At 56.8% G+C, this 27,737-nt stretch overlaps 1 protein-coding gene across 4 annotated transcripts; it reads left to right on the forward strand.

The window, feature by feature from the left end:
• Window positions 1-105: 105 nt before the first annotated feature.
• On the forward strand, window positions 106-27,498 carry LRRC8A (leucine rich repeat containing 8 VRAC subunit A). Of its 4 annotated transcripts, none has more exons than XM_024998390.2 (4): window positions 106-216; window positions 3,425-3,527; window positions 18,568-20,732; window positions 25,610-27,498. In XM_024998390.2, exons 3-4 carry the CDS (start codon window positions 18,576-18,578, stop codon window positions 25,883-25,885), a joined length of 2,433 nt encoding a protein of 810 aa, XP_024854158.1. In that variant the 5' UTR covers window positions 106-216; window positions 3,425-3,527; window positions 18,568-18,575; the 3' UTR covers window positions 25,886-27,498. The 4 variants fall into 4 exon arrangements, with proteins under 4 accessions (XP_024854158.1, NP_001070275.1, XP_005213260.1 ...); NM_001076807.1 differs by having other exon boundaries at window positions 121-216; window positions 3,421-3,527; window positions 25,610-26,580; XM_005213203.5 differs by lacking the exon at window positions 106-216 and adding an exon at window positions 544-874 and having other exon boundaries at window positions 3,421-3,527.
• Window positions 27,499-27,737: the final 239 nt, after the last annotated feature.

Below are 27,737 nucleotides of genomic sequence, written 5' to 3' on the forward strand. Positions count from 1 at the left end.
GTGAAGGCGAGGAGAAGAGCGCCCCTCAAAAAGATGGCTACGCCCGGGGCGCCGCGTTCGCGCCCGACGGTGACGTCACTTCCGGGGCGGAGGAGGCTGAGTGGTGCAGTGAGGGACAAACAAAAGGAGGCGCCGGAGGGGCGCAGTGGCCGGCAGTGGGACAGAGCGGCAGGGGCTCGGGGCTGCCGGCTGGGCGGCCGGGTGCGGCGGGCCCAGGTGAGCGGGTGGGGAGGGGAAGGGGGCGCGAGCTGTCATCTCTTGAAATCAACTCCTGGACGTCCCCGGCCAGCTGCCCGGCCCCAGGCGCCTTGGGCAGATCGGGCTCTGCCCGCCGGGGCTGGCTCACAGGGGGCCTCCCGCGGCAGCTCGGTTCTGCCTGCCTCCGGGTTCCCCGCGCCCCGGGTCACAGAGGTCCCTCCCCTCCTCTCCCCGGCGCCGCGGCGCGCGAGCCCCCTCCCAGGCACCCTAGTGCCTCCCTGCGCTCTACATACCGGGAGTTTCCGCCTCGGCTCCCCGAGGTCCCCTTGTCATCCCGTGGGTTCCCCCAGATCCCCACCCTCCACACACACACACACACTCCCCCACTTACTGGAGGTTCCACCTCTGGGCCCTCTCCTTGGGACCTTTTTTTCCCCCCTTTTTCAAAGGTTCTCCTGGGCTCCTTGCCCGTTCCTCTTCCCTTGGAACCCTCCCTCCTTTGGATCGGGCGGGAACTGTGCCCTGACTTGGGTGGGGGGAGGGCAGATTCCCTGGCGAGGCTCTTGGGGGCCTGTCTGGGCTGGGGTTCCTGGGAAGCCCAGTCCAGGGGTCTGAGGTTCTGAACCCTGCCGGTGTCTTGTGCATCCAGATGGGCCTGAGAGCCAGGTCTGATGAGGTGCGGGCTGGAGACCTCGCAAAGTTGGCTGCCGAGCTGAAGCAGCATAGCCGTGGGTTCTTGAGGCTCCCTGATGATTCTGCTCCTTGCGTCGACCGCTTCTTTCCCCTGGTCTGGACTGGAGTGAAACCGGGATTGGGCTGGTTCTCTGCCGGTGCCAGTGCTGCCTTTTTTGGGAAGGAAGAGAGATGGTTGGGGGTGTTTCTGGCAGCAGTCTCCTCCTGATGGGGACTTGGCTGGAAGGGTGGGGCCGTCTCTTCCCCTAAGGGCTCTTTCTCTGCCTTACCCCCCTGAAGCCTTTCTGGAATGAGGTGTGAGGGAAAGGGAATTTGGGCCTAAATTGTAGAGGAAGGATTTGGTGGAGCTTAAAAGCTCCCAGGGGCCTCTCCTACCTTTTCCATTAGGAGTTACCTTATTCCCCTGACTAACCGTGTATCCTGCCGGCTGCATAGACAGACGGGCAGACAGACAGACTAGAGGCAGGAGGAGGAGGTCTGATGTTGGTTACTCTTCTGGTGGAGGGGATGGGGGAGTGAGAGTTTGTTCAGAGGAACTGGGCAATGCCTTTGTGAAGGTCAAGTTTGGCTCTGGGGGGGAGGGGGAGGCAAGGACAGATGACTTGTGCTGGAGGACTGGGTTTTGGAGAGGTGCTGTGGTGTGAATGACTGGCCCCTGTTGCCCTGTCTTCCCAGTTTTAGAGATTTTTTGGGGTTACCTCCCATGCCCCCCAGGCCTTCCAGGGGCTGTGGGGCACACAGCAAGGGCCTGAGGAACGCTTGTGACTTCTCCCTGTAACTCACCCAGATCCTCCATCTCTTGGGCACACCCACTAGGAAGCTGTTTCCTCTGCAGACTTCAAGTGGTCCTTCTGGACAGTGGGCGCTCGTGAGGATTGTCCCAGTGGGTCAGAACTCAGGGAGCTGGCTTGGCCTGGACCTCACTTGTAGTATTGAAGGGAAGGGATCATCCTGTTTTCCTTACTCTCCTGAGAGTGGAGATGATTTTGGGTTTTCACACGATGATGGTGTAAGACCTCATGGGGAGTCAGGTGGGTTAGATGTGGGGCTCTAGAGCCCAGCACACCTCCTCTCCCTGCCTTGACTCATTCATTCATTCAACCATCCTTTGGTAAGTGCCTGGCCTGGGCCAGGAATGGTACTAGGAGAACACGGTCCCTGGCTAATAGTCTGGGAAGAGAGGCAGACAGGACAACATTGACACAGAGGCCAGCATAATGCTAGAAATGTCTCAGAGGCAGCCCAGAGGAAAGAGGCATTAGCTGTGGCTGAGTGTGCAGGGGGTGGTCTGTGTGTGTTTCCTGGAAGAGGAAGGGTAAGGACAATCAGTGCCAGTGAGTCCTGTGGCCTGAGTTCTGGGCCGGCCTCTGCCACGGGCAAGTGACTGGCTTTCCCAGCCTCAGTAAATCCCTCTCCTTGCCAAGGAGGACAGGGGTGAGGGTAGAGCCTGGCTTCCGTGGCTTCCGTGCCTTCATGGACCCAGGTGCTTCTCTGCCCAGCCTCCATCACTCTGCGTGGGGTTCTCTGAGAGGCTGGAAACCATTTCTTGCTTCTTTCCTCTCAGCACAGCGCCTGGGCATTGAGCGGCTGTGAGAAATGTTCCATGGCATAAGCAGCTAAAAGGCGCCACGATCCCTTTGTCTGTGTAACCATCTCCCCCCCACCCCCACCCCTTTCCCCTTCCTGCTGATTGCTTGTCGTTTCCCCCTTCACTAATGGCTGGGCCACACTCCCAGTGCCTGGCTGGTTTAAACACTCCCCCCTACCTGGCAGAGAATGAGATGGTTGGAGGGCATCACTGACTCAATGAACATGGATCTAAATGGACTCTGGGAGATAGCCAAGGACAGGGAAGCCCTGCGTGCTGCAGTCCACGGGGGTCGCAAAGAGTCGGACACAACTGAGCGACTGAACAGCAACAACAACCCTATCGTGGTCTGATCACACTACTCTCCCCACCCTCCTGACCTGTGAACAGTTCTGAGCAGAGTGCCTGGCATGGAGTAGATGCTCACTAAACGCTCCTTGAAATTGTGTCTGGGCTGAGGGCGTGTCTCTGCCTGGATCCAGCTCACCCTGCTGCAGCTCACCTCTTGCCACTTTCCGCCTCCAGCCCTGGATCCAGCCAGGCTGAACCGCTCAGCGTGCTCTAGAAGTCATGTTGTCTTCCTTCCAGGCAAACATGTGCTGTCTCTTCTGCCTGGAATGCTCTTTCCAACTCCCACTCTTTCCCAGGAAGTCAGCTTAGGCAACACCCTCTTCAGGGAGCCTTCCCTGACCCAACTTGTCTGGGTCTAGTGCTTCTTCCCCCGTTCCCAGAGGGCCTGGGTTCCCCCAGCAGAGCCCCAGGCACTCAAGAGCCGGTGATAACTTTTGCCTTGGCATCTCCCCGGTAGACTGTCCGATTCTCTGGCGTCACCCTGGTCCAGGCCGGGCAGTGAGTAGGGGCTCCGAAACTGTCGGCAGCCCAGCAGGTAATGCTGATTCCCACACACCTCCCTGCTCACAGTAGCTCTTGCTTCCTCGTAGGCAGGCGGCTTCCATGGAGCGAAAGGAATGCCAAGACCCTGCCCAGACAGACGTGGGCCAGCCTCAGCACCATCAGCCAGCTCTCAGATAGCAGAGCCGTCCTCAGGGTAAGGACTGGGCCCCCTCCCTCCAGGCCACCCTCGGCCCCTAGACAGGGGGCAGAGGGCAGTGTCCCTGTCCCCACAGCCCTTTGCTCTTCTTGCTGTAAGGCCAGGGCTTCTAGGACAAGGGTGCAGAAGACAAAACTCTTCTTCCTTCTCCCAACTCAGTGGTCAGCTGAGTAGCACTGGGGCTTCCCAGGTGGCGCTAGTGGTAAAGAACCTGCCTGCCAGTGCAGGAGATGTGGGTTTGATCCCTGGGTTAGGAAGGTCCCCTGGAGGAGGGCATATCAACCCACTCCAGTATTCTTGCCTGGAGAATCCCATGAACAGAGGCATCTGGCAGGCTACCGTCCACAGAGTCACAAAGAGTCAGACACAACTGAAACGACTTAGCACATATATGCACGCCATACCCAGCAGGTGTGAACCTGCACGATGAACCCCTGGTTTTTGTCAGTCTTGGGAGGTGGTTCATGCTGTCTCGTGACCATATTTCCCAAGGTGTGTTCGGTGGGACACCAGTTTCTCTGGGCACAGTGGTCAGGTGACTCCAGGAACAGTAACCTGTCATGGTCCGGGCTGCAGGACCTCTCGGAGCCTTGACGGGTGTCTCAGAGCTGACTGAGAACATGAGTCTCTGAGAAGGAGCCAGCGAGCTGTTTTTCCCCCACACTATCACATGGACATCTTTGAAGATGGGAGGTGTCTTGGCCTCTGCTTTGGAGAACAGTTCTCAAAGGCAGGAGCATGCACCGGTTAGATCCCAGATGTTGTGGTCAGACCTGGGTGTGAGTCCCAGCTGCCACATGCTCGATAAGTGACTGTGGGCCAGTTGCTGTGCCTCTCAGAGCCTCAGTTTCCTCATCTGTGAAAAGAGGGTAATATTAGCTCCTTGCCTCCCTTGAGAGTATCTTGAAGATTAAATATGTCGATACAGGGAAGGTGGCTCAGGGTGTCCTCAAACGTGTTCTCTAAGCATAGTGGGTGTGGGTATAAGCTGCTTAATAATTTGTAAAACAAACCTAATCAATGATTTCTTTGGTCATTTGTGGAAGCTCAGGCAGTGGCCTTGATCCACCCCCACCCACCTCCCCACCCTTGCTGTTTATAGACATGGAAACTGGGGCTCAGAGGAAGGAAGCAACTCATCGGGTCGGAAGGCAGGGGTGTGGGGCTGGAGCCAGGTCCTGGAATCCCAGGCTGGGGTCCTTTATTCTCCGTGCCTTCACCTCCCACCGTGGCTTTTGTTAAGGTAGGCCTTGCCTTTCCCAGCCTGGATTTTAGAGGAAATGGTATCTCCGATGTTTTTTGTTTGTTTGTTTTGCTTTGTTTTGTTTTTGTAACTACCAGCCAAGTTGCATGCCCGTTACGTGTTTTTTTGTTTGTTTTGTTTTGATTTTAATGCCTTGTGGAAGCTAGAGTCTCCTGTGATCCCCGTCTCCAGAGACGTGAGTGAGGAGGGCTGGATTTGCCCACATGCATTGTTAGCATTTGCCTTTTTTTCCTAAAATCAAGTCAGTCCTGATAGAGCCGCTGGTTTGCCGCTTGTTCTTGTCTCATTTCACAGTCCTCCCTGGACCTCTTTCTTGATGAGGTCGAGCTGTGGGTGAGTCCCGTCAGAAGGTCCCTACCCACTCCCGTTCCTCCCACCCGCAGTGCTCCCCCGCCTCCCCATCCAGGGTTTCTGAGCTGTTTGTCGGGACATTTACAGCAGCAGAGGGCGGTGGGAAATGCCTGGCGTGTGATTCTGTTGACCGTCCTGTTTATTGGGACAAGGTCAGCAAACCCCAGGCCTGCCCCGTAGGAGTTTCCTGTTGGTTTTGAGGAACTCTGCCAGCCCCCCTTCCCCAGTATCGGAGGCCTGAGCTGAGGTCTCTGGCCAGCGACGAGCAGGAAGCAGCACATCCTACTTATCTGAGATCAGAACTCCTCCTCCGTGCCAGCAAGGAATGGCCTGGGCCAGCCCGAGAGGTTTTGGCCTCCAGGTCTTGGCCCTCCTCTGTCTGCCTGAGGCAGGGCCACAGTGTGGCGTTGGCCTGAGCCTGGCCCCGACTCGGTTCGCCAGGCCGTCCTGGTGGATGGTTCGGTTTCGGTCCCCCGAGCACTCCTCTTAGGTTTTAGCCTTGAGAGTGGACAGGCTAAGCGAAGGTCGGGCACTGCCCTGGGGTCAGGATCTCAGGATGCCCTGCTGGGGCGTAGATACCTCTGGCTGGGTTTTTTTTTTTTTTCCCCGGCAGGAGGGACCCCTGCGTAGCCTGGTGGGCAGGACCACCCTGGGAGTCAGGTCTGTGCAGAGATGCGTCCCTCCGCTGGCGGAGCTCAGCTTTCCATCCAGACCATCTGCCTCTCCCGATTCTTCCTCCCAGTCTTTCCTGGAGTCTTTTTCCTTCTGGCACGGGCCTCTTTGGGCCACCTCTGGCGGGGGCCCCAGGCCTGGCCTCTCGGTGGACAACGCTCTGCTCGCCTTCCTTCCAGCAGCAGAGCCTTCATGTCCACGGTGGCTGTGGTCCGAGCCCAGGTGGTGGGCTGGTCACCATGAAGTTTACCATCTGACGCGCCACAGTCTCCAGGTGAGCAGACCAGGGCTGGAGGCGTGAAGGTTCTTGCTGGAAGTTGTACAGTTCCGGTGGTAGAGCCAGGATGTGGACCTGGGTCTGTGTGTCTGGGCAGCTGTGCTTTTTTTTTCTGATCGATACCTGTTTTTTTTCTTTTCCTTTCCATTATTTTTTTATTTGGCTGCACCAGGTCTTAGTTGCAGTATGTGGGGTCTTTAATTGCAGCATGTAAGATCTAGTTCCCTGACCAGGGATCGAACCCGGGTCCCCTGCTCTGGGAGCACAGAGTCTCAGCTACTGAACCACCAGGGCAGTCCAGCCTGTGCTCTTTCTAGCCCACCTCTCATTTGTCTTTTTCTCTAGGTTCTCAGGCTTACGGGTACTTCAGAGTTGTTTGGGAGCTTGTTCAAAATGCTGATTCCTCTGGACCCATCACCACAGGCCTGCAGCGACTGAGTAGGGGGTGAGCCCAGGAATCTGCATTTTGAAGAAGCTCCCCAGGCCGTTGTGGGGCTGAGGACCTGCTGACCATGCTGGTGAACACTGACCAGGGCTTCTCCATCGGCCCTGGTCTCAACCTCTATCTGCTGCCAGGTGCCCTTGGCGTGGAATCAGGGCTGGGCTCCCTTGGGTCCCGGATCTTAGTGACTTCCTAGCGTGTGTAGGGTGGGAAGGCTGAGGTTTCTAGAATGACTTTTCCTCCCAGCCACAAACCTCTCCCTGCTCTCTTCCCCGATGCGTTTCTATTGCATTTCACATCTCGTAGGAAGTTCTATGTTTAACCGTCTCTTGAGGACTTAAAACATCCAAATTAAATGGACACTGAGATACAGCCTCAGGTCTGGAGCCATGTTCCACCAGAGAAGCAGCTGTAAAATTCCACGGCTCTCACATGCCACCTGGGCACCCCAGAGTCACCTCCGCTAACTTCATACCCCTGGCAGAGTTGGCCTGTGGACGGACGTGCCACCCAGGTAGGGCCGCGCAGAAGTCCTGCTGTCATGTCTCCTGGCTGGATACCTGGGGGCAGACCTTTCCAGTCTGGAGAGCTGGGCAACAGGCGGCTTACCCTTGGCCAGGCCCCCCCTCATTCGCAGTCCCCTGGGACCTCGGCAGATGGGTCTGTGACCTCTCTTTGGGGCTCCTGCCCACTTTTCGTACCCCGTCTGGGAAGGCAGTGCTGGTGTTCAAAGCAGATCAAGACCTGTCTTCAAGGCCCTTCTGCCCCGCGTGGAGCCAGGCCCAGAGCTGGGCTCCCTCCCAGAGTTTCCTTAAAGCTGTACCTAAGAGACCAGAGATATCTGAGGATGGCCTTTTGGAGTTCCCTGCAGAGACCTTAATTCCAGGTACCCCTCTGGAAACAGGGATCTTGTCCCAGGAAGCATTTGCAGGGTTCTGGGTGCCCAGGTAGGTCCAGGAGACCTGCTGGCCTTCAAGACAGGCAGGCATGCAAGGGAAAGGCAGACCAGATGGGTGGCGGTCTTTCCGCCATCTTCTAGCTGTGTGGCCTTGGGCAGGTCAGTTAACCTTTCTGGGCCTGACTTCACACCCCTAAATGGACTGATGAAACCTCCCGTAAAAAAAAAACAGCAGCTAACATTACAGTCTTTCTATGAGGCAGGCTCTGAGCCAAAAGCTTTCTATGGACCGCCTCGTCAGTCCTCACCGCCGCCCTGACCAGGAATACCATTTCCTAGATGAGGAAACCAGGGACCCGGGAGGGAAGTGACTCCCAGGGTCACGCGCTGGTGAGGCGGGGAGCTGTACCAGGCTCCTGGAGATTGGGAGCCGAGGTTCCGGACATGCCAGGCCTGGTGCTGACGTGCGGGCCGCATCAGTGACCCGGAGCCCGTGGCAGTAACACGCCCGCCTGATGGGGCGAGGGGGCCGTCCTGAGCCTCAGACCCGGCCTGTGGCCTCTGTGTGCTTGGCTCGGGGAACCAAGGTGGGTGTCCTTCACTGATCACCCTTCCCCCAGGAGGCCACCGCACCCTTGCAAGAGTGCTTGAGGACCAACCTGTTTGGGAGGCCCGGCCCACATGGAGAGCAGTTTGGAACTGAAACTTGTTCCCTCCCTGCTCCGGACTGCCTCCCCTCTTCTTTCCCCGAAAGTGAGGGTGTGCCCTTCAACGCAGGATGCATGGAGCCAGGCAGCACCCCCAGCCCACAGCTGCTGACTCACCCCGGCGGGTGTGGGGGCCTCAAGGGCAGTGCTGGCTCTGGGGTGGGTGGGGGCTGGGTGTCCCAGATGATGGGTCGGCCCTCTCCTCCCCCCACCCCCCGCCATCCCCCCAACCTCCAGCCCCTGCTCTGGAGCAGAGGAGGCCCCAGGGTGCTGACCGAGGAGCAGATTCATAAGCCCAGAATGCTCCCAGGGCAGGGCCAGTGACCCAGTGTCTTCCTCGGAACTCTTGGGAAAGGCCCTTCCCCCTTCCCTGGGAGCACCTTGGAGGGTCAGCCTCCCCAAGCGTGGTACAAGAAGGGGCGAGGGGGGCCAGCCTCGGCCTCCCCTCCCTCCCGCCTGGGAAGTATTCCCAGCCTCTCAATTTGGGTTTTAACAAAGGGCTCTCTGTGCCCTGTTTACCCACAGCCTGGCCGGCCTGCCACGGCTCAGGTGTAAAAGCCAAGTGCTGCGGGCTAGCGTGGGGGTGATTGGAGCCTGCCTGCTTGGCCACCCTCTGGACAGTGGGGCGGCATGTCATTTCTTCGACTTCCTTCCCCATCTGCGAGAGGCCCTGCGAGGACATCAACAACGTGGAGCGGGCTTGACCCCTCAGGGTGGTCTTGCGGGTGGCTCACCAGCTCTCTGTCCGGTCCTGGAGTTCTGAGCTGGGGCTGCGGGAGTACAAGGCCCTGGAGTGTGGCGTCTTGAGTCCTGGGAGGTCCTGGGGGCTCGGGGATGCCTGGTCTATGCTTGGAGGGGTTTGTGCTTGGGGCTCAGCCCTCTCTCGGGTGTCTGTCCCCCAGTAAATTCTGGGAGGGTCTCTGCAAAGGCAGGTGGATGAGATCAGCACAGTGCGCCTCCCTGTGTACCAGCCTTGGGTTGTCCCATAAGACGTGCATTGTGCTCTTTTTAATTCTCACACTAAGTCTCTGAGACTGGTACTATAACATTCCCATTTTATAGTTGAGGAAACTGAGGCTCAGAGAAGAGCACTCATTGGCCCCGGGCTCTGAGCCCACCCACGCTGAGGCCTGGCTTCCCTGCGCCCTACGTGCGCGTGTTAGGGCACACCTGGGTAGGGCAGGCAGGTAGGCAAACCTTTTTCATACTTGACGGATGGCCGGTACTATTTCTCCTAAACTCTTTTACACTCTTCAGAAACCACACAATGAGGAAGGTCTTTAGTTTCTTTTCCCAATTTTTTTTTTTCTACTCACAAAAATACCAGATTTGAGTACCAAACATGTAAATCATAAAGTATTTGTCCATTTTGTGACATTTTATATCACTTAATAATACATGATACATCATATATCTTAAAGACTGTTTCCCCGACCAGGGATTGAACCCGGGTCACCACAGTGAAAGCTTGGAATCCTAACCACTAGGCCACCAGGGAACACCCAGCATCTTTTATTTTACTTAATATCTCTTGGACATCTTTTGGGTCACTCTACACAGATATGAGGTAGGTAGCATTGTTTTTATTTTAAAGTTGCAAAAACCAAGCCTTGGGCTAAATAATTTGCCTGGTGTGTTGTCGTTTAGTTGCTGAGCTGTGTCCAACTCTTGTGCAGCCCCATGGACTGGAGCCCCCAGGCTCCTCTGTCCGTGGGATTTCCCAGGCAAGAATGTTGGACTGCCATGTCCCTTCTCCAGGGGCTCTTCCCCACCTGGGGATGGAACCCACATCTTCTGTATTGGCAGCAGATTCTTTACCACTGACCCTCCAGAGATTCACTGATTCGCCTGGAGTCATGAATTGTTTCATGCTACAGCTGGATTTGAACCCGCGTCTCCCCAACTCCAGAGCTATTGCTCTTCACACTCCCTGGGATCTGTCTGCCGCCATGGGGAGGAGAGGGGCCCTCTGGGTTGCCTTTCTGAGTGCCTGGGGACAGGGGTGCTCCAGCCCTACCTCAGGAACCCGGTCTCACTTCTGTCCACCTGTGGGTGCTGCCCAGTGGAAAGGGTCTGGCTGCATCCTTCCCCGTCTCCCTGGGGCGGGGAGGACCAGGCGGGGGTGAGGCTGTGTTCTGCAGTATCTTCAGAGGCCACAGCTGCCGCTGCGCCAGCCAGGGGCAGGCCAGGTGGAAAGAGTGGAGTCTGCTGCCCTGGCGATGGCCTAGTAGCTGCTGCCTCCGGCTGAGCCCTGCAGGTGCAAAGACCAGAGAGCAGACCAGTCCGGAGTGGGAGAAACAGATGGTTATCGTGGTAAATTCTGTATGAGACAGTTTAAGCACCTGCAAAAGTTATGAAACTAGAACAGATATCTTTGTACCCAGGACTTAGCTTTGCCAGATCTTAATGTTTTGTAATTGCTTCAGATACACACACAGACACACAGATGCACACACATACACATAGAGATATAGATACACATACACACACATAAACACATAGAGATACACACACACACACACACACACGCTCTCTCTCTCAAATCATTTCAGGTGCAGTTGAAGCCTCTTCCCCAATCCCATTTTCTTCCCTCTTTAGATGAAATTATCAGCTTGATTTTGGGGCTCTCCTTGCGCTTGGGAAAGAATCTGTCTGCAATGCAGGAGCTTCAGGTTTGACCCCTGGGTCAGGAAGATCCTCTGGAGGAGGAAATGGCAACTCACTCCAGGAGTCTTGCCTGGGAAATCCCACGGCCAGAGGAGCCTTAGAGGGCTGCAGTCCATGGGGTTGCAAAGAATTGGGCATGACTTACTGACTAAACAACGACACGCGTGTTTCTAATACCTTTGCCACACCTGGGTATACACACTGCAGAAAACCTCAGATGATGTGTGTGTTCTATAGCTTGTTTTGGGGTTCAGCATTATTTTGGGAAGGAAATGACAACCCACTCCAGTATTCTTGCCTGGAAAATCCCATGAACGGAGGAGACTTGTGAGCTACACAGTCCATAGAGTCACAGAGAATTGGCCTCGACTAAGCACTTCACTTTAATTTTTTTTTCATGTTGATACAGGTTGGTACTTTCATTGCTTCAGCATTTCACTGTATTCTCAGAGTAATTCATCCTTTCTCCTGTTGTTGGATATCTAGGTTTTTGACCTTTTGCTATCAGGAACAACTCTGGAGTGATCATTTTTGTCTGTGGCTTCACACAGACGTGTGAAGCAACCCTCAGAGCCTTAGGAGCGAAATTGCTGGGTCGGAGGATGAATGCACTCTATCTTCTCATCTAAGAATTCAACATTTCTGGCCAATCGCAGGGGAGTGAAATGGCTGGTGATTGTCTTAATTTGCATTCCTTGGTTAACAATGAGATTAAGAATTATTTCATTCGTGAATTTCCATTTGTGTTTTTTTTCCCTGTGAATTGTCTATTCACGTTTTGCCGTTTTTCTTCCCTATTGGTTTGTCTTTTCTGTGTATCTGGAGTTCTGTCTTTGTTCTGGGCATTAATCCTTTGGCAGGTAAACCCACTGCAAGTGTCTCTCCAGGCCTGTGGGTGCATTTCACTTACTAGGTCCTTTGATGTGCGTCCATTTTAACTGTAATGTGATCGGTAGATGCGCCTCTTCCTCTGAGGATTTGTGCTCATTTGGGATAAGAGATCTTTCCCTGTCTTAAAGACATTAAGGTGGTCAGTTAGATTTTTCTTTAAATATTTGCAAGTTTTGCCTTAGGTCTTGAATTCATTGGAATTTATTTTCCTGCAAGTCGATAGATGGGGCTGTGCTTTTCTTCTGTGGGTAACTAGGCCAGCTCCGTTTGTGGACACCCATTCTTTCTCCCCAGCCTGCAGAGTCGACGCTGTCACGTCTACGTTTCCAGAAATTTCAGGGTCTCTTTTAGGCTTGCTCTTCTAGTTCCTTGGTCCAGCCATCCATCCCCACATCCCCGCCGAATTGGTGGAATTCCAAGACCTTTATACTGGGTCTCCTCCCACATTATTCTTCCCCAGTGTCGTAGCTACTCTTGGTCCTTGGGAATCTTGATTTTTAAAAATCTTTTTTTCTTAATTCCCTGAGTAACGTATTCTTATAACAGAAAACAGAGGGAAGTTTGGGGTTAAAAAAAGATTGTAAACATCAGCCTAATGTCACTGTCAGTATTTTTAAAATATACGTCTAAGTTATTGCAGAAGGCTTGCTTATTCCTCTGTCATAGTCTCGTTACCTCCTTTTTGCATTGAAGGTATTTAGTCATGTCATCAGGTCATCAAGTGCTTTGCTCTCACGTGTTTTCATTGTTTTATAGTATTCCATCATCAGGTCATTAAATAGGTATTTAATTGATCACCCAGTAACAGGCATCTGGATGGTTTCCAATTCTCCTGGGGTATAAAGACAACCACCATGAATGTTCCTGTAACTAAACCTTTGTCCTAGAATCTTGCCTGACGATTGCCCACCTCCTTCCTGTCGCCTCCCCCTCCCAGCTCAGCCCAGTTGAGCAAACCTTTACTCCGCTTTCTGTGTTCCGGACTCTGCATGGGGCCTGGGATGAATCTGGAGGGGTCCGTGTCCTGCGGGGCTCCCAGCCTACCTTGCTGACCTCTCTATGGGCAATCTCTTGCCAATGAGCTTTACGTGGTGCAGCTGGGGTGAATCCCAGCTCGCTGACCTCCAGGAGGGCACGGTCAGTAGCTTTAAGAGATGCCTCTGTTCTGGAAGAAGGGTTAGAGCAGAGGACAGCAGGGCACACGGCCTTTTTGTCTTTCTCAGCTGCCTGGATTTCAGCCCTTTAATCTTTGTCTTCTATTCAGGATCCTCTCCAAATTCTCCATCTCTTGGGGCTGAGACCTGACCCAGCCAGACTCCCATCACCCTCCCGAGATTGCTCTCTGAGAGCCACAAAAGAACACCTGAACTCTCCACCTGAGGGCTCAGTTTTTATTTCTTTTCTTCTAGGCTCTATTTATTTTAAATTCTATGCTACTTTTCAGTCACAAAGGTAATGCCTGCTGGTAAAAACATTACAGTCTCCTTTCATCCTGCCTCCTGTTCCCACTCTTAACAGGGAGCCATTCCCCAGCTGGGTCAGGCTTTATCAACATGGCAATGTATTTATTTATTGTTCTGAATCTCACTTTATTTTCAAAATGGCATTACATACAGAGCTCCTTTATTCTGCTGAAAAGGCCCGGTTGCATTCTGGCGGCCTCTTGAAGGGACCAGGATCTGCTCACCGCCCGCCTCTTGTGTGCCCAGCCTCATCTAACTGTGTCCCCGTGCCAGGTGTCAGGGCCAGCGTCGGGGGCGCTTTTCCTTCTGTTTTCTTCCATCATGCTCCGGGTCTGTGCTCTTTTCATCCGCCCATCAGCTGTCTGCTAAAGTCAGATTGCCGTCGGGAGCCAGGTCTGTGCCTGTCTCAGCCTCATTCCACAGATGGGGGGGACCAAGGCTCAGAGGGGTGAAGTCGCCTGCCCAGTGTCACTCCACTGCTGAGTGGCAGAGCCCACCTGCCCCTCCCTCTAAGCCCCCATCACTGTACTCCTTGCTCTCCACCTGCCTGAGGTCCCCGCACACAGGTTGTCTGGGAAACCTCACTCCTGTGACTCCCTGATAGTCCTGAGAGTTTGGCATAGCATCTGCTACCACGGGCATTTTATTACAGAGAGACCAAGTCCGGGCTGCTGGAGGCGCCTCCCCCTCCCTGTTGGCTTTAGGCAGGGGTGGCCAGGACAGTGAGTGAGTGTCTGGGTGATGCCAGTGGGCAGGGAGGTGTTGCAGTGAGCCAAAGCCTGGATCACACGCCCCGTGATCCTTGACTGCCTTATGCAAAATGTGGGCACCCCCATGACAGATTCCGTATTCCTCTCCTGATGGGGAAACAGGCCCCAGAGAGAAGCTGTTGCACACCTCTGCTGGGGGCAGTCCTGGCTGCAGAGGCCTCAGCGCAGGAAGGGGATGAACGCACTGCCTGCAGGAAACTTCCTGAAAAGGACGTTTTCTGTAACTGGGAGAAAAGGTCCCCACTCCCTTGAATCTGCCCCCTTCACCTTTTAGTGCTTTCCTGACCATCCCCAGGTAGGCCCGGGGTAGCTGTTGGGTGGGAGCTGCTCCCTGGAAGTGCTGCTTGTCGGGGCTCCACCCCAGATCTGGGTTGAAGGTGACAGGCAGTGTGATGCTGGGCACATGACCTCTCTCCCCGAGTCTCAGTTTCCCTATCTGTAAAATGGGTGTGTGGAATATTAGTCAGCCTGGAAAAGGAAGGAAATTGCTTCCTTTTCCTGGCACCTGCTACTCAGATGGTAAAGAATCTGCCTATAATGCGAGAGACCCAGTTTCGATCCCTGGGTCAGGAAGATCCCCTAGAGGAGGGCATAGCAACCCACTCCATTATTCTTGCCTGGAGAAACCCCATAGACAGAGGAGCCTGGCAGGCTACAGTCCATGGGGTCTCAAGGAGTCGGACAAGACAGTGATTTCCACTTTTACAACATGGATGCACCTGGAGGACGTTATGTTAGGTGGATGAAACCAGTCCCAGAAGGACAAATAGCATACGATCTACTTATGTGAGGTCCCTGGAGTAGTCAGAGTCATACTGCCAGAAAGAATAGAGGTGCTCTGGCTGGGGTGGGGGGAGGGGGGAGTCAGTGCTTGGTGGAGACAGTTTCAGTTTTACAAGACGAGAAGAGTCCTGGAGATGGGTGGTCGGTGATGGCCGCGCAGCAGAACGAATGTCCTTCATTCAAATATGTTACGTGTATTTTACAGCAATAAAACAATTTTGAGAAAATAAGGGAGGGCGCCAGCAGAGCGCACTCCTGGGCTCCGAGGGTTCTGGGCTGGGCCCTCATTCTCAGAACAGGGAGTGGCTCCAGCTGTGGGTGTCTCTTCACCTTGAGTCACCAGCTCCTGGGGCAGGTCCCTGTGCTGGCCCTCCCTGCCTGAGGGGGCTCCGCTCCTTCCCCTGGGGAGGGCTGGGCAGGAACCGGGAGGGAGGGGTGCCCACAGTCGCCTTAGCTTCCTCCCTGGCCCCCTCCCCTGCTCTGCCAGGCCAGCCCATCACCCCCAGGCCATGCCCTTCCCCACCCCACTTCTTCCCCTTGCCTTCTCAGGCCCTCTCTTGATACCTTTATTGAGCGCCTGCTGTGTGCGGCAGACCCTTGCCCTCCAGCAGCATCTGGGCGGAGGTTGAGGATGGATGACACCAGCCCAGGCTGCCTGCTTCCCTCTCTGCACAAAGTGCTTTAGAAGCTTGGGATTCTCTGGGCCCTTCCCAAAGCCCTGCAAGCAACCTGCCCTGATCACCCGGCCGTCTCTTCTTGGGGACCCATGGGGGAAGGCGCCGCATCCCTGGCCCCCTGGGGACAAAAGCCTGGGCTTTGGCACCTGTGACTTTGCAGATTTCCCCTGAAACGCCATCAGAGAGGGGCGGGGACTTGTCCAGAATCCCACAGTGAGTTGGCCGAGTCCGAAACGTGGTGCAGCTAAAGGGCAACCCCCCACCTCCCCAGGTCCCCCCACAATGAGGCCAGGCCTGCTTTTCTCAGCTGTGTGGCCTGGGCCCCTGGCCTGACCCCTCTCAACCCCTGTGTCTTCTCCCTGGGCTGAGGAGGTGCCAGGAGCCCCCCAGGACCATCACAGGACTGTCCCCTCCACGAAGCCCTTCTCAGCAGGATGGTTTACAGAGAGTTCAGAACAGAAGTGTTGGGGGGGCAGGAGGAGCCAGACACACTGGTGGACGGGACAGTCACCCCCTCCGAGCCTCCGGGTCCCTCACCTGTGATGGAGAGTGGACCTCCCACCTCAGACCCAAAACAACGTAAGCCAAGCCCCAGGACAGCAGGGCCCAGTCCTCCTGGTGCGAGAGGCAGGCTGTTCTCCGTTGCGTGACACACCCACTCCCCCGAAGCTGCGAGGCTGCAACCACATCCTGCCTGGTCACAGACTGCCCCCGCCCCCAGCGCCTGGCATCCTGCCTCGGCGGTCCCAGCCCCGGACTTTCCAGGGGCAGGCTCTCGCACGCCCTCGGGCCCTCGGTCCTGTCCCCTCCTCCCTTCCGGTTCCCAGTCTTTGGGCGCCTGCCTGGACGTGGACTTGGCGAGCCAGGAAGGGAGGAAGGAGTTGTCAGGGTGTCATTCAGCTGGGGTGGGGGGCCCGGCTGCGTGATTCAGCAGGCCCTTCCCTGGATGCCCACTCGCCCAGCAGTGTGGGTGGTGCGAGGAGCCAGCTGGTCATTAGAGGGCCTTCCTGTAGGGTGGGCACTTACCAGGAGGGCCGACCCCCTGGGCTGGAGCCGCCAGCCCAGGGCGGGTAGTGGTGTCTGCTGGCCCCACGGTGACCTGAGCTCTGGGAATCCTGGCAGGAGGGGGGCAGGAAGCTCGACTCCTGGGCTCCACCTCTTGGCACTGCCCTGTGTGGGGCCTTGAGCAGTGGCAGGACAGCGAGCCTGAGCCCTGGTGAAGACTTGAGTCGGGAGGCTTCAGTTTGGTCTCAGCTCTGCCCTGATTGTAGAGTGACATTGGGCAGGTGATGCCGCTGAGCCTCAGTTGTCCCCATCTGTGAAATAGGGCCAAAGATAGGGCCCTGCACCTGGGTGTCAACGCGACTCCACGAGGTGGACCCCACGGTAAGGGCTTAGCCTGGTGCCTGGCACATGTCCATCTGTTGAGCACCCCGATTCCCTCAAGGGGTCTAGGTTTGCTTCCTCCTATCCTTACCCATCCTGGCATGCCCAAGATGATATGAGCATCTGGTGTTTGCAGGGAGGCCCTGTCCTATGAAGTGTTTGTCACTATTAATACTATCAGTAATCAAAATAAGGGCCCCAGTCCCATAACCTGGGACCTTTGTGCCTCTCCCCACAGACCCATTTGTCTAAACACGGGTATTTAAATCTTGGTTTAAAAATCTAGACTCTGGATTAGAAAACAGTAAAATGTAAAAATCACAATTTTTTTTTCAGGGAATGTTCTTTTTTAAAATTTTTATTTATTCATTTGGCTGCACCAGGTATCAGTTGTGGCCTGTGGGATCTATTTTCCCTGACCAGGGATTGAACCCGGGCCCCCTGTGTTGGGAGTACAGTCTTAGCCACTGGACCATCAGGGAAGTCCCTAAAATCATAATTTTATTTGCGAAAGGACTGGAAGGTTATCACTCAGTGAAAAGTTAACAGGGGTGGGCGACTCTGGGCGGTGTTCTTACAGGGTTGTTTTTTTTTTTCTGTCCATAATGCTTTATACATTTTCCTAACTGTTCCCCAGTGAACACCTAGTCCCTTTCTGGTCTGGTACAGCCTCATGGCCCGAGCAGCATTGTAAGAGTGACGTGTCCCGGCAGGGTGCTCCCTGCTGGCCCAGGCATTCAGGGTTTCTTCGCAGGTTCATTTTGTTGCACACCTTCCCCGCCCCCGGCTGCACTTCCTGAATGTGGCCTCGAAGTCAAGCGTTAAAAAAAACCAGACTCCCAGGCTCTACCCAGGACCTGCCAAGTGGGACTCTGCAGGGGGAGAATCTGCTGCTGTTCTAAATTTCTTTACAAACACACGTGGATGCACATAGCCGGAAACAATCTGATGTAAATGCCCTAAGCGCGTGACCCTGTCATCCTGCTTTCTAGTCCTCGCTGCCCAGCCCCTCCTCCAGGCACCCGTCATTACAACCTGCTGTCTGTTTGTCCTTCCTGCCAGTCTCTCCACACACCCAGAGTCCTGTGTGGCCATATATTTACACACACACACGTGGAATGTTTTAAGCTTCCTTATTTGTTCTATAGAAGCTAGTTCATAGTCCACTCCCTCTTCTACAGTTGGCTTTTCTCACACTTTGAATAAATCTCTTCAGGGACTTTGAATTAATCTCCTGGTGGTCCAGCAGTTAGGACAACTCTGACCTCTACTGCAGACGGCCTGGGTTCAATCCCTGGTGGGGGAATTAAGATCCCACAAGCTGCATGACCACTCTTAAGATCACTGGCGTGGCTTCATGGCACATGGTTCTGAAGGAACTGTAAGTTTCCAGCTGGCCCCTCTGGTTGGTCTTACGATTAACAGGATGGGGTCTAGACAGGACTTCTGGACTGTTCCTGCTGGAAGGCGGGGGTCCCTGTGAGGCTCTTTAGTGATCTGTCAGCATGGCCCGGACTTCACGCCTCAGCCTTCCCTTCTGTGGAATGGGGAGGCTGCCACCTCCCCTGCGGTGGTTTCCCTCCAGCCACCCAGTGCCGTCTGGTTTCTGGACCAAGGCCACTCCGTGGGCTGCCCTGTGAGTGTTGCCCAGCTATTGTGACTCACAGCTAGCCTCGAGGTGGAATTTTGGACAATGGGTCCATAGTCTCCTGCCCCTGCCGCCCCCCCCCACCCCGGTCTCAGAAAGCCCAGCTACCCCTCAGTAACCCCTTCCCATGGTCCCTTTCAGATTGAACCATGATTCCGGTGACAGAGCTCCGCTACTTTGCGGACACGCAGCCAGCGTACCGGATCCTGAAGCCGTGGTGGGACGTGTTCACCGACTACATCTCCATCGTCATGCTGATGATTGCTGTCTTCGGGGGCACGCTGCAGGTTACCCAGGACAAGATGATCTGCCTGCCCTGTAAGTGGGTCACCAAGGACTCCTGCAACGACTCGTTCCGGGGCTGGGCGGCCCCTGGCCCAGAGCCCCCCTACCCCAACTCCACCATCGGGCCGACCCCCGACTCCGGCCCCACCGGCATCAAGTACGACCTGGACCGGCACCAGTACAACTATGTGGACGCCGTGTGCTATGAGAACCGCCTGCACTGGTTTGCCAAGTACTTCCCCTACCTGGTGCTTCTGCACACGCTCATCTTCCTGGCCTGCAGCAACTTCTGGTTCAAGTTCCCGCGCACCAGCTCCAAGCTGGAGCACTTCGTGTCCATCCTGCTCAAGTGCTTCGACTCGCCCTGGACCACGCGGGCCCTGTCGGAGACGGTGGTGGAGGAGAGCGACCCCAAGCCGGCCTTCAGCAAGATGAACGGCTCCATGGACAAGAAGTCATCGACGGTCAGCGAGGACGTGGAGGCCACCGTGCCCATGCTGCAGCGGACCAAGTCTCGGATCGAGCAGGGCATCGTGGACCGCTCGGAGACGGGCGTGCTGGACAAGAAGGAGGGCGAGCAGGCCAAGGCGCTGTTCGAGAAGGTGAAGAAGTTCCGGACCCACGTGGAGGAGGGGGACATCGTGTACCGGCTGTACATGCGGCAGACCATCATCAAGGTGATCAAGTTCATCCTCATCATCTGCTACACCGTCTACTACGTGCACAACATCAAGTTCGACGTGGACTGCACGGTGGACATCGAGAGCCTGACGGGCTACCGCACATACCGGTGCGCCCACCCGCTGGCCACGCTCTTCAAGATCCTGGCATCCTTCTACATCAGCCTGGTCATCTTCTACGGCCTCATCTGCATGTACACGCTCTGGTGGATGCTGCGGCGCTCCCTGAAGAAGTACTCGTTCGAGTCCATCCGCGAGGAGAGCAGCTACAGCGACATCCCCGACGTCAAGAACGACTTCGCCTTCATGCTGCACCTCATCGACCAGTACGACCCGCTGTACTCAAAACGCTTCGCTGTCTTCCTGTCGGAGGTGAGTGAGAACAAGCTGCGGCAGCTAAACCTCAACAACGAGTGGACGTTGGACAAGCTGCGCCAGCGGCTCACCAAGAATGCGCAGGACAAGCTGGAGCTGCACCTGTTCATGCTCAGCGGCATCCCTGACACGGTGTTCGACCTGGTGGAGCTGGAGGTGCTGAAGCTGGAGCTGATCCCCGACGTGACCATCCCGCCCAGCATCGCACAGCTCACGGGCCTCAAGGAGCTGTGGCTGTACCACACGGCCGCCAAGATCGAGGCGCCCGCCCTGGCCTTCCTGCGCGAGAACCTGCGGGCGCTGCACATCAAGTTCACGGACATCAAGGAGATCCCGCTGTGGATCTACAGCCTGAAGACGCTGGAGGAGCTGCACCTGACGGGCAACCTGAGCGCCGAGAACAACCGCTTCATCGTCATCGACGGGCTCCGTGAGCTCAAGCGGCTCAAGGTGCTGAGGCTGAAGAGCAATCTGAGCAAGCTGCCGCAGGTGGTCACGGACGTGGGCGTGCACCTGCAGAAACTGTCCATCAACAATGAGGGCACGAAGCTCATTGTGCTCAACAGCCTCAAGAAGATGGCCAACCTGACAGAGCTGGAGCTCATCCGCTGCGACCTGGAGCGCATCCCCCACTCCATCTTCAGCCTCCACAACCTGCAGGAGATCGACCTCAAGGACAACAACCTCAAGACCATTGAGGAGATCATCAGCTTCCAGCACCTGCACCGCCTCACCTGCCTTAAGCTGTGGTACAACCATATCGCCTACATCCCCATCCAGATCGGCAACCTCACCAACCTCGAGCGCCTCTACCTGAACCGCAACAAGATCGAGAAGATCCCCACCCAGCTCTTCTACTGCCGCAAGCTGCGCTACCTGGACCTCAGCCACAACAACCTGACCTTCCTCCCCGCTGACATCGGCCTCCTGCAGAGCCTCCAGAACTTGGCCGTCACGGCCAACCGGGTGAGTGGCCCGAGGCAGGGTGGGGGGTGTCTCTGGACGTCTGGCACCCCTGGTCTGGGGTCTGCAGCTGTGGTTCCCAGAAGCCCCTGGGGGAGGAGCTGGATGAAAACCCAGATTCCCAGGCGGCTTCCCCTGCACCCCCCCACAACTTAGCCCAGACCCGCCGAATCAGGATCTGTGGGCTGGGGAGCCTGTCTCGACTGCAGGACGCGGCCAGGTTCTGCTAGGAGGGATGGTGTGCTGGTCCCCAAGGTGGCTTTGGGCGGGTTCCTTGGAGATGGGGATGTCCACAGGCAGGAGTCTTCTCTGTCAGGGCTCGGTCATGGGACGCGGGACTCGGCCTAGGACTTGTCCTAGACCAGACTTGGAGCCCAGGATGGGCCCACCCAGGACGGAAACTGCGTGGGTGGCTGGTGCACCTCCCAGAGCCACTCACACCCTCTCCCCTCTCTGCCTGTCGAGGGTGGCGAAGGGCAGAGTTGGGCTCCGCTGGGGCTGGCTTGTCACCACCTGTCTTTCTGGAGAGGAAATTGTGCAAACTGTCGTGGGCCTGCAGAGCCGAAGGCCACACCCTGGTAGCGATCGAGACCTTTTTCGGTTCCTCTGCACCCACCCCTTGCCTGTCCGGGGAAACCCCCCCACCCAAGGGACCCTCTGTGGAAGCAGGCGGGTAGAGGTTGAGGGCAGGTGGTCCTGTGGCTTTGTGGCCTGGCCTCTGCCGCAGCTGCTGGGGTGCCTTCCTTTTGCCCTGCCCTCTCCTGGTGGGGACCTGATGCTGGAAGGAAGTCTTCCTAGTTCCTACTGTGGGTGGAAACCCTCTCAAAGGGAGGCGGATGGTTTCAGGAAGGACAGCAGGGGCTTGCTCCAGCAGTTGGGAGGCAGCAGCCCCTGAAATGACCCCATTCCAGGGAAGGACACGCCCTGTCCAGCATCACTCACGTAGGAGGATCAGGCACCCCAGACCTCTGACCGCTAGAACCCCTCCGCTCTTCCCCAAGCCTCTCTCCCTGGAAACCAGAGATTGTGACAAATCCTTCCTTTCCCCCGCCATATGATACGCGTGTGCACATATGAGAGCATACAGGAGTGAAGGTCGGATCCCAGGCTGCTTCACTCTAGAGAATCCGCCCCCGGGGAACCAGGACAGGCCCACGGCCCACCAGTCAGGAAAATTGGACTCCTGGGAGCAGCCCCATTTGGGGAGGAGGGGACAAGCACAACCCTTCCTTCAGCACGTGGAGGGGGACCAGGCGGCTCCTCGCCAGATACCCAGTGGAGGAGGGTGGAGGAGGGTGTGGCCAGGCCCCCGCTGGGTGCCCGGTCCTGCCCTCTCCAGCTCTTTGCTCCAGGCACAGCTGTCGGGGTCACGCGTTGACTGAGGTCACCCTTCAGGAAGCGCTGGCGGCAAGGCACGCAGTCCCTCAGGAAGGAGACCCTTTGGCCCCCAGTTCAGCACGATGCTTCATCACGTCCTGTCCCCACCCCCTGGAATCCCAGAGGCCTTTGTAGGGAAAGCAAGTTCTTCCAGCCAGACTTGGTCCGGCTCCTCCTCCTTCCCAGCGGGAGCCCCCCCCACCTTCCTGCCTCCCTCTGGGCTTGCGGTTCCTTGGTTCCTCGCGAGTCACCCCCACCCCCCACCCCTGGGCTACTACCTGTGAAGTGGACAGGGCAACTGAATGTGGGTCAACTCAGGCCCTCACCGCGGGTTTTCTCAGGTTTCAAGTCTTGCTGACCAATACCTTGTTAAGGGGACATATTCTTTGTATGGTTATTCAAATATTCATTCATGGATTTGGCAGATGTTCTCTGTGCACTCCTAGTGGGGAGCTAGGACCCCCCACCCCGACCCCGGTCCTTCCTGACCTCACTGCTTGCAGGGACAGATGGGTAACTCAAGTTAGCACCCTTGACTGTGCCGGGGGCTGGGCTTAGCCCTGGGCAGGCAGGTCTCCTGGAGGAGGGGATGTCTCACCTGGCCCTGAGGGATGAGGAGGAGTTAGCCAGGCAATGAAGGAACTTCTCAAAGGTTTTGTCCACAGGGAACTGAAAGCTAGGGGTGGAGCTGTGAACTGAACCTCTGGAATTTGGACTACCCCGCCCGCCCCTCCCCGCCCCCCCCACCGCCCCTGCCCCCGTCGTCGTCGAGGCCAGGGCTGAAGGCATCTTGTTTTTCCCACTTGGTTGCAGATTACCTGCCTTGCGTCCTTTCCTTCCCTCTTCGCTCTGACGACCTGGATCTTGGCTCTTCAGTCCAGTGCCTGACTTGGGGCAAACTGTCCACCAAATTCCCGCTGACTGATTGAGGGAGGAAGGTCTGCCTTGGAATGCAGAGAGCTGGCTCTCCCTGAAGCTCCAGGGAGGTGGGGGCGGGGCAGGACAGAGGTCCAGAGCTGTAGAAACCCGTGTGCAGGGCCTTCCCCGGCAGTCCAGTGCTAAGACTTCACCTTCCAGTGCAGAGGGTACAGGTTCCATCCCTGGTTGGAGAGCTAAGGTCCCACATGCCCTAGAGCCAAAAGAACCCAAACTTAAAACAGAAACAATGTTGTAATGAACTCAGCAAAGACTTTACAAAGGGTCCAGATCCAAAAAATATCTTAAAAAAAACCCTGCATGCAGCTGTCAGGAGTGGGTGAGGCCTGTTCTCACGTGGCTGCCTGGGTGGCTGGAGGGTCCTTGAGGCAGGACGAGGCACAGGTTTTCAGAGAGGAGGGGGTAGGTCCCATGTTGGGACGTCCAGGGGACCAGGTTAAGTCAGCCTGAACCTGAAGCTCAGGGAGTCATCCCCCAGGCTCCTGGGTGAAGATCTGTCCTTCCTGAGTCTGGGAGGGGTGGGGGGTGGGCTAGAGGGTAGGGGCCAGGGGAGTGTGGCTCGAGCCTTTGGGAGGGGCAGTGGAGAGCAGGGCCAGGCAGGTGGGTGCACAGCCTGTGCGGGAGTCGGGTGATGACAGGAGAACACGGGCAGGTCCAGTGGATGAGGAGTGGCCGCAGGTGGCTCAGGGCGGGCAGGGGTAGAAGCCGGCTCCTGCCAGGCCAAGAGAGACGGCATCTTTCCAGGCGGTTTGTTGGGAAGGTCGCAGAGGCCCCTGGGAGGGTTGTCTTGTTTTTTCCAAGGACCAGGTGGACTCGAGGGGTAGCCAGTGCTGATGGGGTGGCCTGAGGTCCCTGAGGAGGTGGGCGAGGGTGGGATTGGGATGATGGGAGTCGACTTCATGCCTTCAGTGCACCAGCACACCTCAGGATGAAGGACAGGAGCGGCCAGGGTGGGGGACCGAGCCATCAGAGCCACCTTCCCCTCCTTCCATGGGGCCTGCAGAGAGCTGGCCGCGGAGCCGTGGGTGCCCCAGGGAGGGGGTGTGTCGGGGGAGAGCCCCGACGTGAACCCCAGTTCTGCCACCCACTGTTCCAGTCCTTCCTGCTCCCCGGCCACTGTCTGTGTCACCAGAGGAGGCCAGTTTTGGGCACAGTGGGGTCTCTGGGAGGGTCTGGTCCTGCAGGAACCCACTTCTCTGTCCTCTGGCCTTCCTGGAGTCCCTGCCCACCTGGAAGCCACGCCTGCCCGATTCCTGACCATTGGGCACAGCAGTGGCGGGTTTGCAGACCCAGGTCAGGAGTCCTTTTTAAAACATCTACAGTGCCCCTCTTGGCATGGCCTCTGCCTGGCCTCAGCATCCTCGGCAGAAACATGCGGATGGTGACAGAGCAAGCTGCCCGTCACCCTTCTGTAGGCTCGGGGCCCATCCCCTGGCTCCTGCTCTGCTGGAGGGGTCCCTCCTGTCCGCCGTATCTGAAGGAGCTGGTTGTAGGAGAACAGGCTGAGGAAGTGCTCATGTCTGTAGCTGATTGCTCACAGGAGGGCAGGGAGGAAGCCAGCCTTTATGGGGCTCTTCCCGTGTGTCCCCACCCAACTGCACCGTTTGCTCCTTGCTCCACCAACAGAGTGGACAGTTAGAGCACGGACTCTTGAGCCAGATTCATGTCTTGGCTCTACCGCTTTCCAGCTGTGAACTTCTCAGGAGGCTGGATCCTTCAGGGCCTCAGTTTTTCCATCTGTAAAGTGGAACAAGTGTTTCCACAGTACTTAGAGGTAGTTGTGAGAGTTCACCTGTTAGTAGCATCAGTGCTCAGAGTGAACCTGTCCTGTAGTAAGCGGCAAGTGGGTGTTGTCTCTAATTCAAACTTTGCAGAATCAGGAGAGGGCCCCGAATGGCCAAGACTGGGCTCCCCACACCCACCCTCAGCCTGTGACTTGACAGATAAGGAAACTGAGGCCCAGGAAGGGGAAGTGACACAGCTGGGATTCTGACCGTGTTGGTGAGCTCTCCCTCGTTCTCAGCAACAGCTGAGGGTATAGAGTTTTCTCAGCAGGCTGCTGTGCTTTCATAAACTGTTCTTAAACCTGGCAGGCCCCCAGGCCTGGCTCCTGGTGAGTCCTGGGTGGTGGAGGAGGGGATGGAGCTGGTAGCAGCTGGCTCCTGTGATTTGCTTTGGCGGGGGGGGGGTGGGGGGTGACAGCTGCTGGGAGACAGCAGGGAGCATGGCACACCCAGCCCTGCCCTCTCAGAGTCCCTGGTCTGCCAGTGACAGGAGATCAAGCAGTTTTACCACGCGGAGGGATCAGTGCTGTTGGGGGAACATGGGCACCTTAGGTTACCAGGAGGTCAGGGAAGGCTTCCTGGAGGAAGTGACAACAAAGCCAAGACCTGCAGAACACGGGGGAGTTAGCCAGACTCAGGCCAGCTTGTGCTGGTCCCTGAGGTCTGGGGTAGCTGAAATGGGCATCAGAGAAGGTGCCAACGCCTGGGGCAGGGAAGCCGGGGCCCCGAGGCCCGGGTCCCGGCTGCGCCCGCCTCACTGTGCCCTCTTCTCCTTACCTCTAGATCGAGGCGCTGCCACCCGAGCTCTTCCAGTGCCGGAAGCTGCGGGCCCTGCACCTGGGCAACAACGTGCTGCAGTCGCTGCCCTCGCGGGTGGGCGAGCTGACCAGCCTGACCCAGATCGAGCTGCGTGGCAACCGACTGGAGTGCCTGCCTGTGGAGCTGGGCGAGTGCCCGCTGCTCAAGCGCAGTGGCCTGGTGGTGGAGGAGGACCTGTTCAACACCCTGCCCCCTGAGGTGAAGGAGCGGCTCTGGAGGGCTGACAAGGAGCAGGCCTGAGCTCCCATGGCATGGAGCACGGGTGGCCCTGAGTGGGCGGCCTGCAGCCGGACCTCCAGGCAGGCCTCGGGCCCAGGAACCCAGGAGCCCGACGGACCACCAGCCCAGCCTGTCAGCAGGGGCGCTGGAGCTGGGCCGGGCGACAGGACCGCACCTGAGGGGCTGGCCCCTTTTCTCCTCGAGACTCATGCCCCCCAGGGCGGGCGCCTGAGGGGGAGATCAGAGACCTGCAGTCCGTCTCCCAGTGAGCGCAGTATTTGGACAATCAGGGCCTGCTCCCTGGAGGCCATCGCTGCCCCAGAGGCCAAGCTGACGCCAGAGGTCCAGGGACACCTTCTTAGTTCTTGGTATTTATTTTCTCCACCTCCCGCCCTCTCCCTCCAGATAACTTATACATTCCCAAGAAAGGTCAGCTCAGATGTGGGGGGGTGTTAGAGGAAGGGTAGCCATGTTTCCGTTTTCCTTTTCTTGGTGGTGCCGCCAGCATCTAGCGCCCACCCAGACGTGAGCAGAGCGGTCCAGGGTGAACCAGCTGTGGGACGGTCACCCCGGAGGTGCCAGGCTGGGCTCTGGGGGTATGGCCCATGGGAAAGCAGGCCGCCAGCAGAGAAGCCAGGCCTGGGGTTTGCTGCCACAGTTGAGATTTTTTTAAGGAGAAAGAAATTTTTTGAAATTGATGGTTTGGGTATCAAAAAGAAAAAAATAACTTAAAAAAAAAAAGGACACTAAAGGCCAGTGAGTCGGAGTCTCGGGGCAGGACAAGTGTCCTCCCTGAGCAGAGCAGCAGGACACTGAATTAGCTTCCTTCCCCCGGGGAGCAGGCTGCAGGATGCCTCCAGTCCGCGGTGACCTCGGTCCAGGAGTCTGTCTGTTCCTCTCCCCTCCTAGAGCGGGGACTATTTTGTTCTGTTTTTTTGGTGTCTTGTTTTCTTTCTCCTCCATGTATCTTGGCAGGCTCTCGTTTCTGTGGCTGTTGGCCAAAGGGAATGTTCCGGAGCTGCCAAGAAGGGAGGGGACTCGGGTTGGCTCATCCCCAGATGAACGGTGCTCCGCCCCCGCCCCCTCCCCGCTGCACCCTCCGTCCTCCCTGCCCTGACTTTGTGGCAGTGTTAGGAGCCCAGAGGAGCCGCCTCACCCGGACTCTGCTTTCGCACCTTGTGTGTCATGAGTTAGCCCAGTGCCACCACTAGCCTCAGCGGCTGACGTCAGCCCTGTCCCCACCTGGTGACGTGCCACCCCGTCCTTCAGCACGGGACACCTGGAGGCAGGGTCGCCACCGGGGTAGACAGGCCCTCCAGGTTCTGGATAGGTTTCTGTCCCAGGCGCCCAGCCCACGCAGCGCCTGGTGGTGGGAAAGCCAGCTCACTTCATTGAGATCAGTCTCCAGGGTCCCCGCCACCTTCGATCGATCACTTGGACACTAAGGCACGTTCTCGCGTCTCTCGTCTTCACGATTATGTCCATTTGTCCATTTGTGTTTTCCGCGCCGTGTCATCAGATGTAATCCTCAGAAATAATGCACACTAGCCTCTGACAACCATGAAGCAATCCGTTACACATGGGTCTGAACTTGTGGACTCGGTTCAAATAGCAAATAAACCTATAACAAAGTGGCCTTTGGAGGTCTCCATGTCTCTCGGGTCTCTGAGGTCCCCTCAGCCCCATGGTCTCTGAGAAGATAAGGAACTCTGCTTCCCTACCTGCCCCATGAAGCCAGAAGCCCCTCAGAGGCAGCTACCAGCAGACACTCACTGACACAGTCCCGTTGCCTGTCAGGAGTGGATCCTGCAGCCAGGTGTCCTCTGCCGGCCAGAGCCTAGGGTTCCGGCCCTCGTGAGCTTTGGTGGGAGGG

This window comes from Bos taurus, chromosome 11 (assembly GCF_002263795.3).
Source record: "Bos taurus isolate L1 Dominette 01449 registration number 42190680 breed Hereford chromosome 11, ARS-UCD2.0, whole genome shotgun sequence".
NCBI lineage: Eukaryota > Metazoa > Chordata > Mammalia > Artiodactyla > Bovidae > Bos > Bos taurus.

Coding starts and splice junctions, on each gene's coding strand:
- LRRC8A (XM_024998390.2), top strand. CDS start 18,576: ATGATTCCGGTGACAGAGCTCCGCTACTTTGCGGACACGCAGCCAGCG. Junction 20,733..25,609: donor TGGCCGTCACGGCCAACCGG/GTGAGTGGCCCG, acceptor CCTTACCTCTAG/ATCGAGGCGCTGCCACCCGA.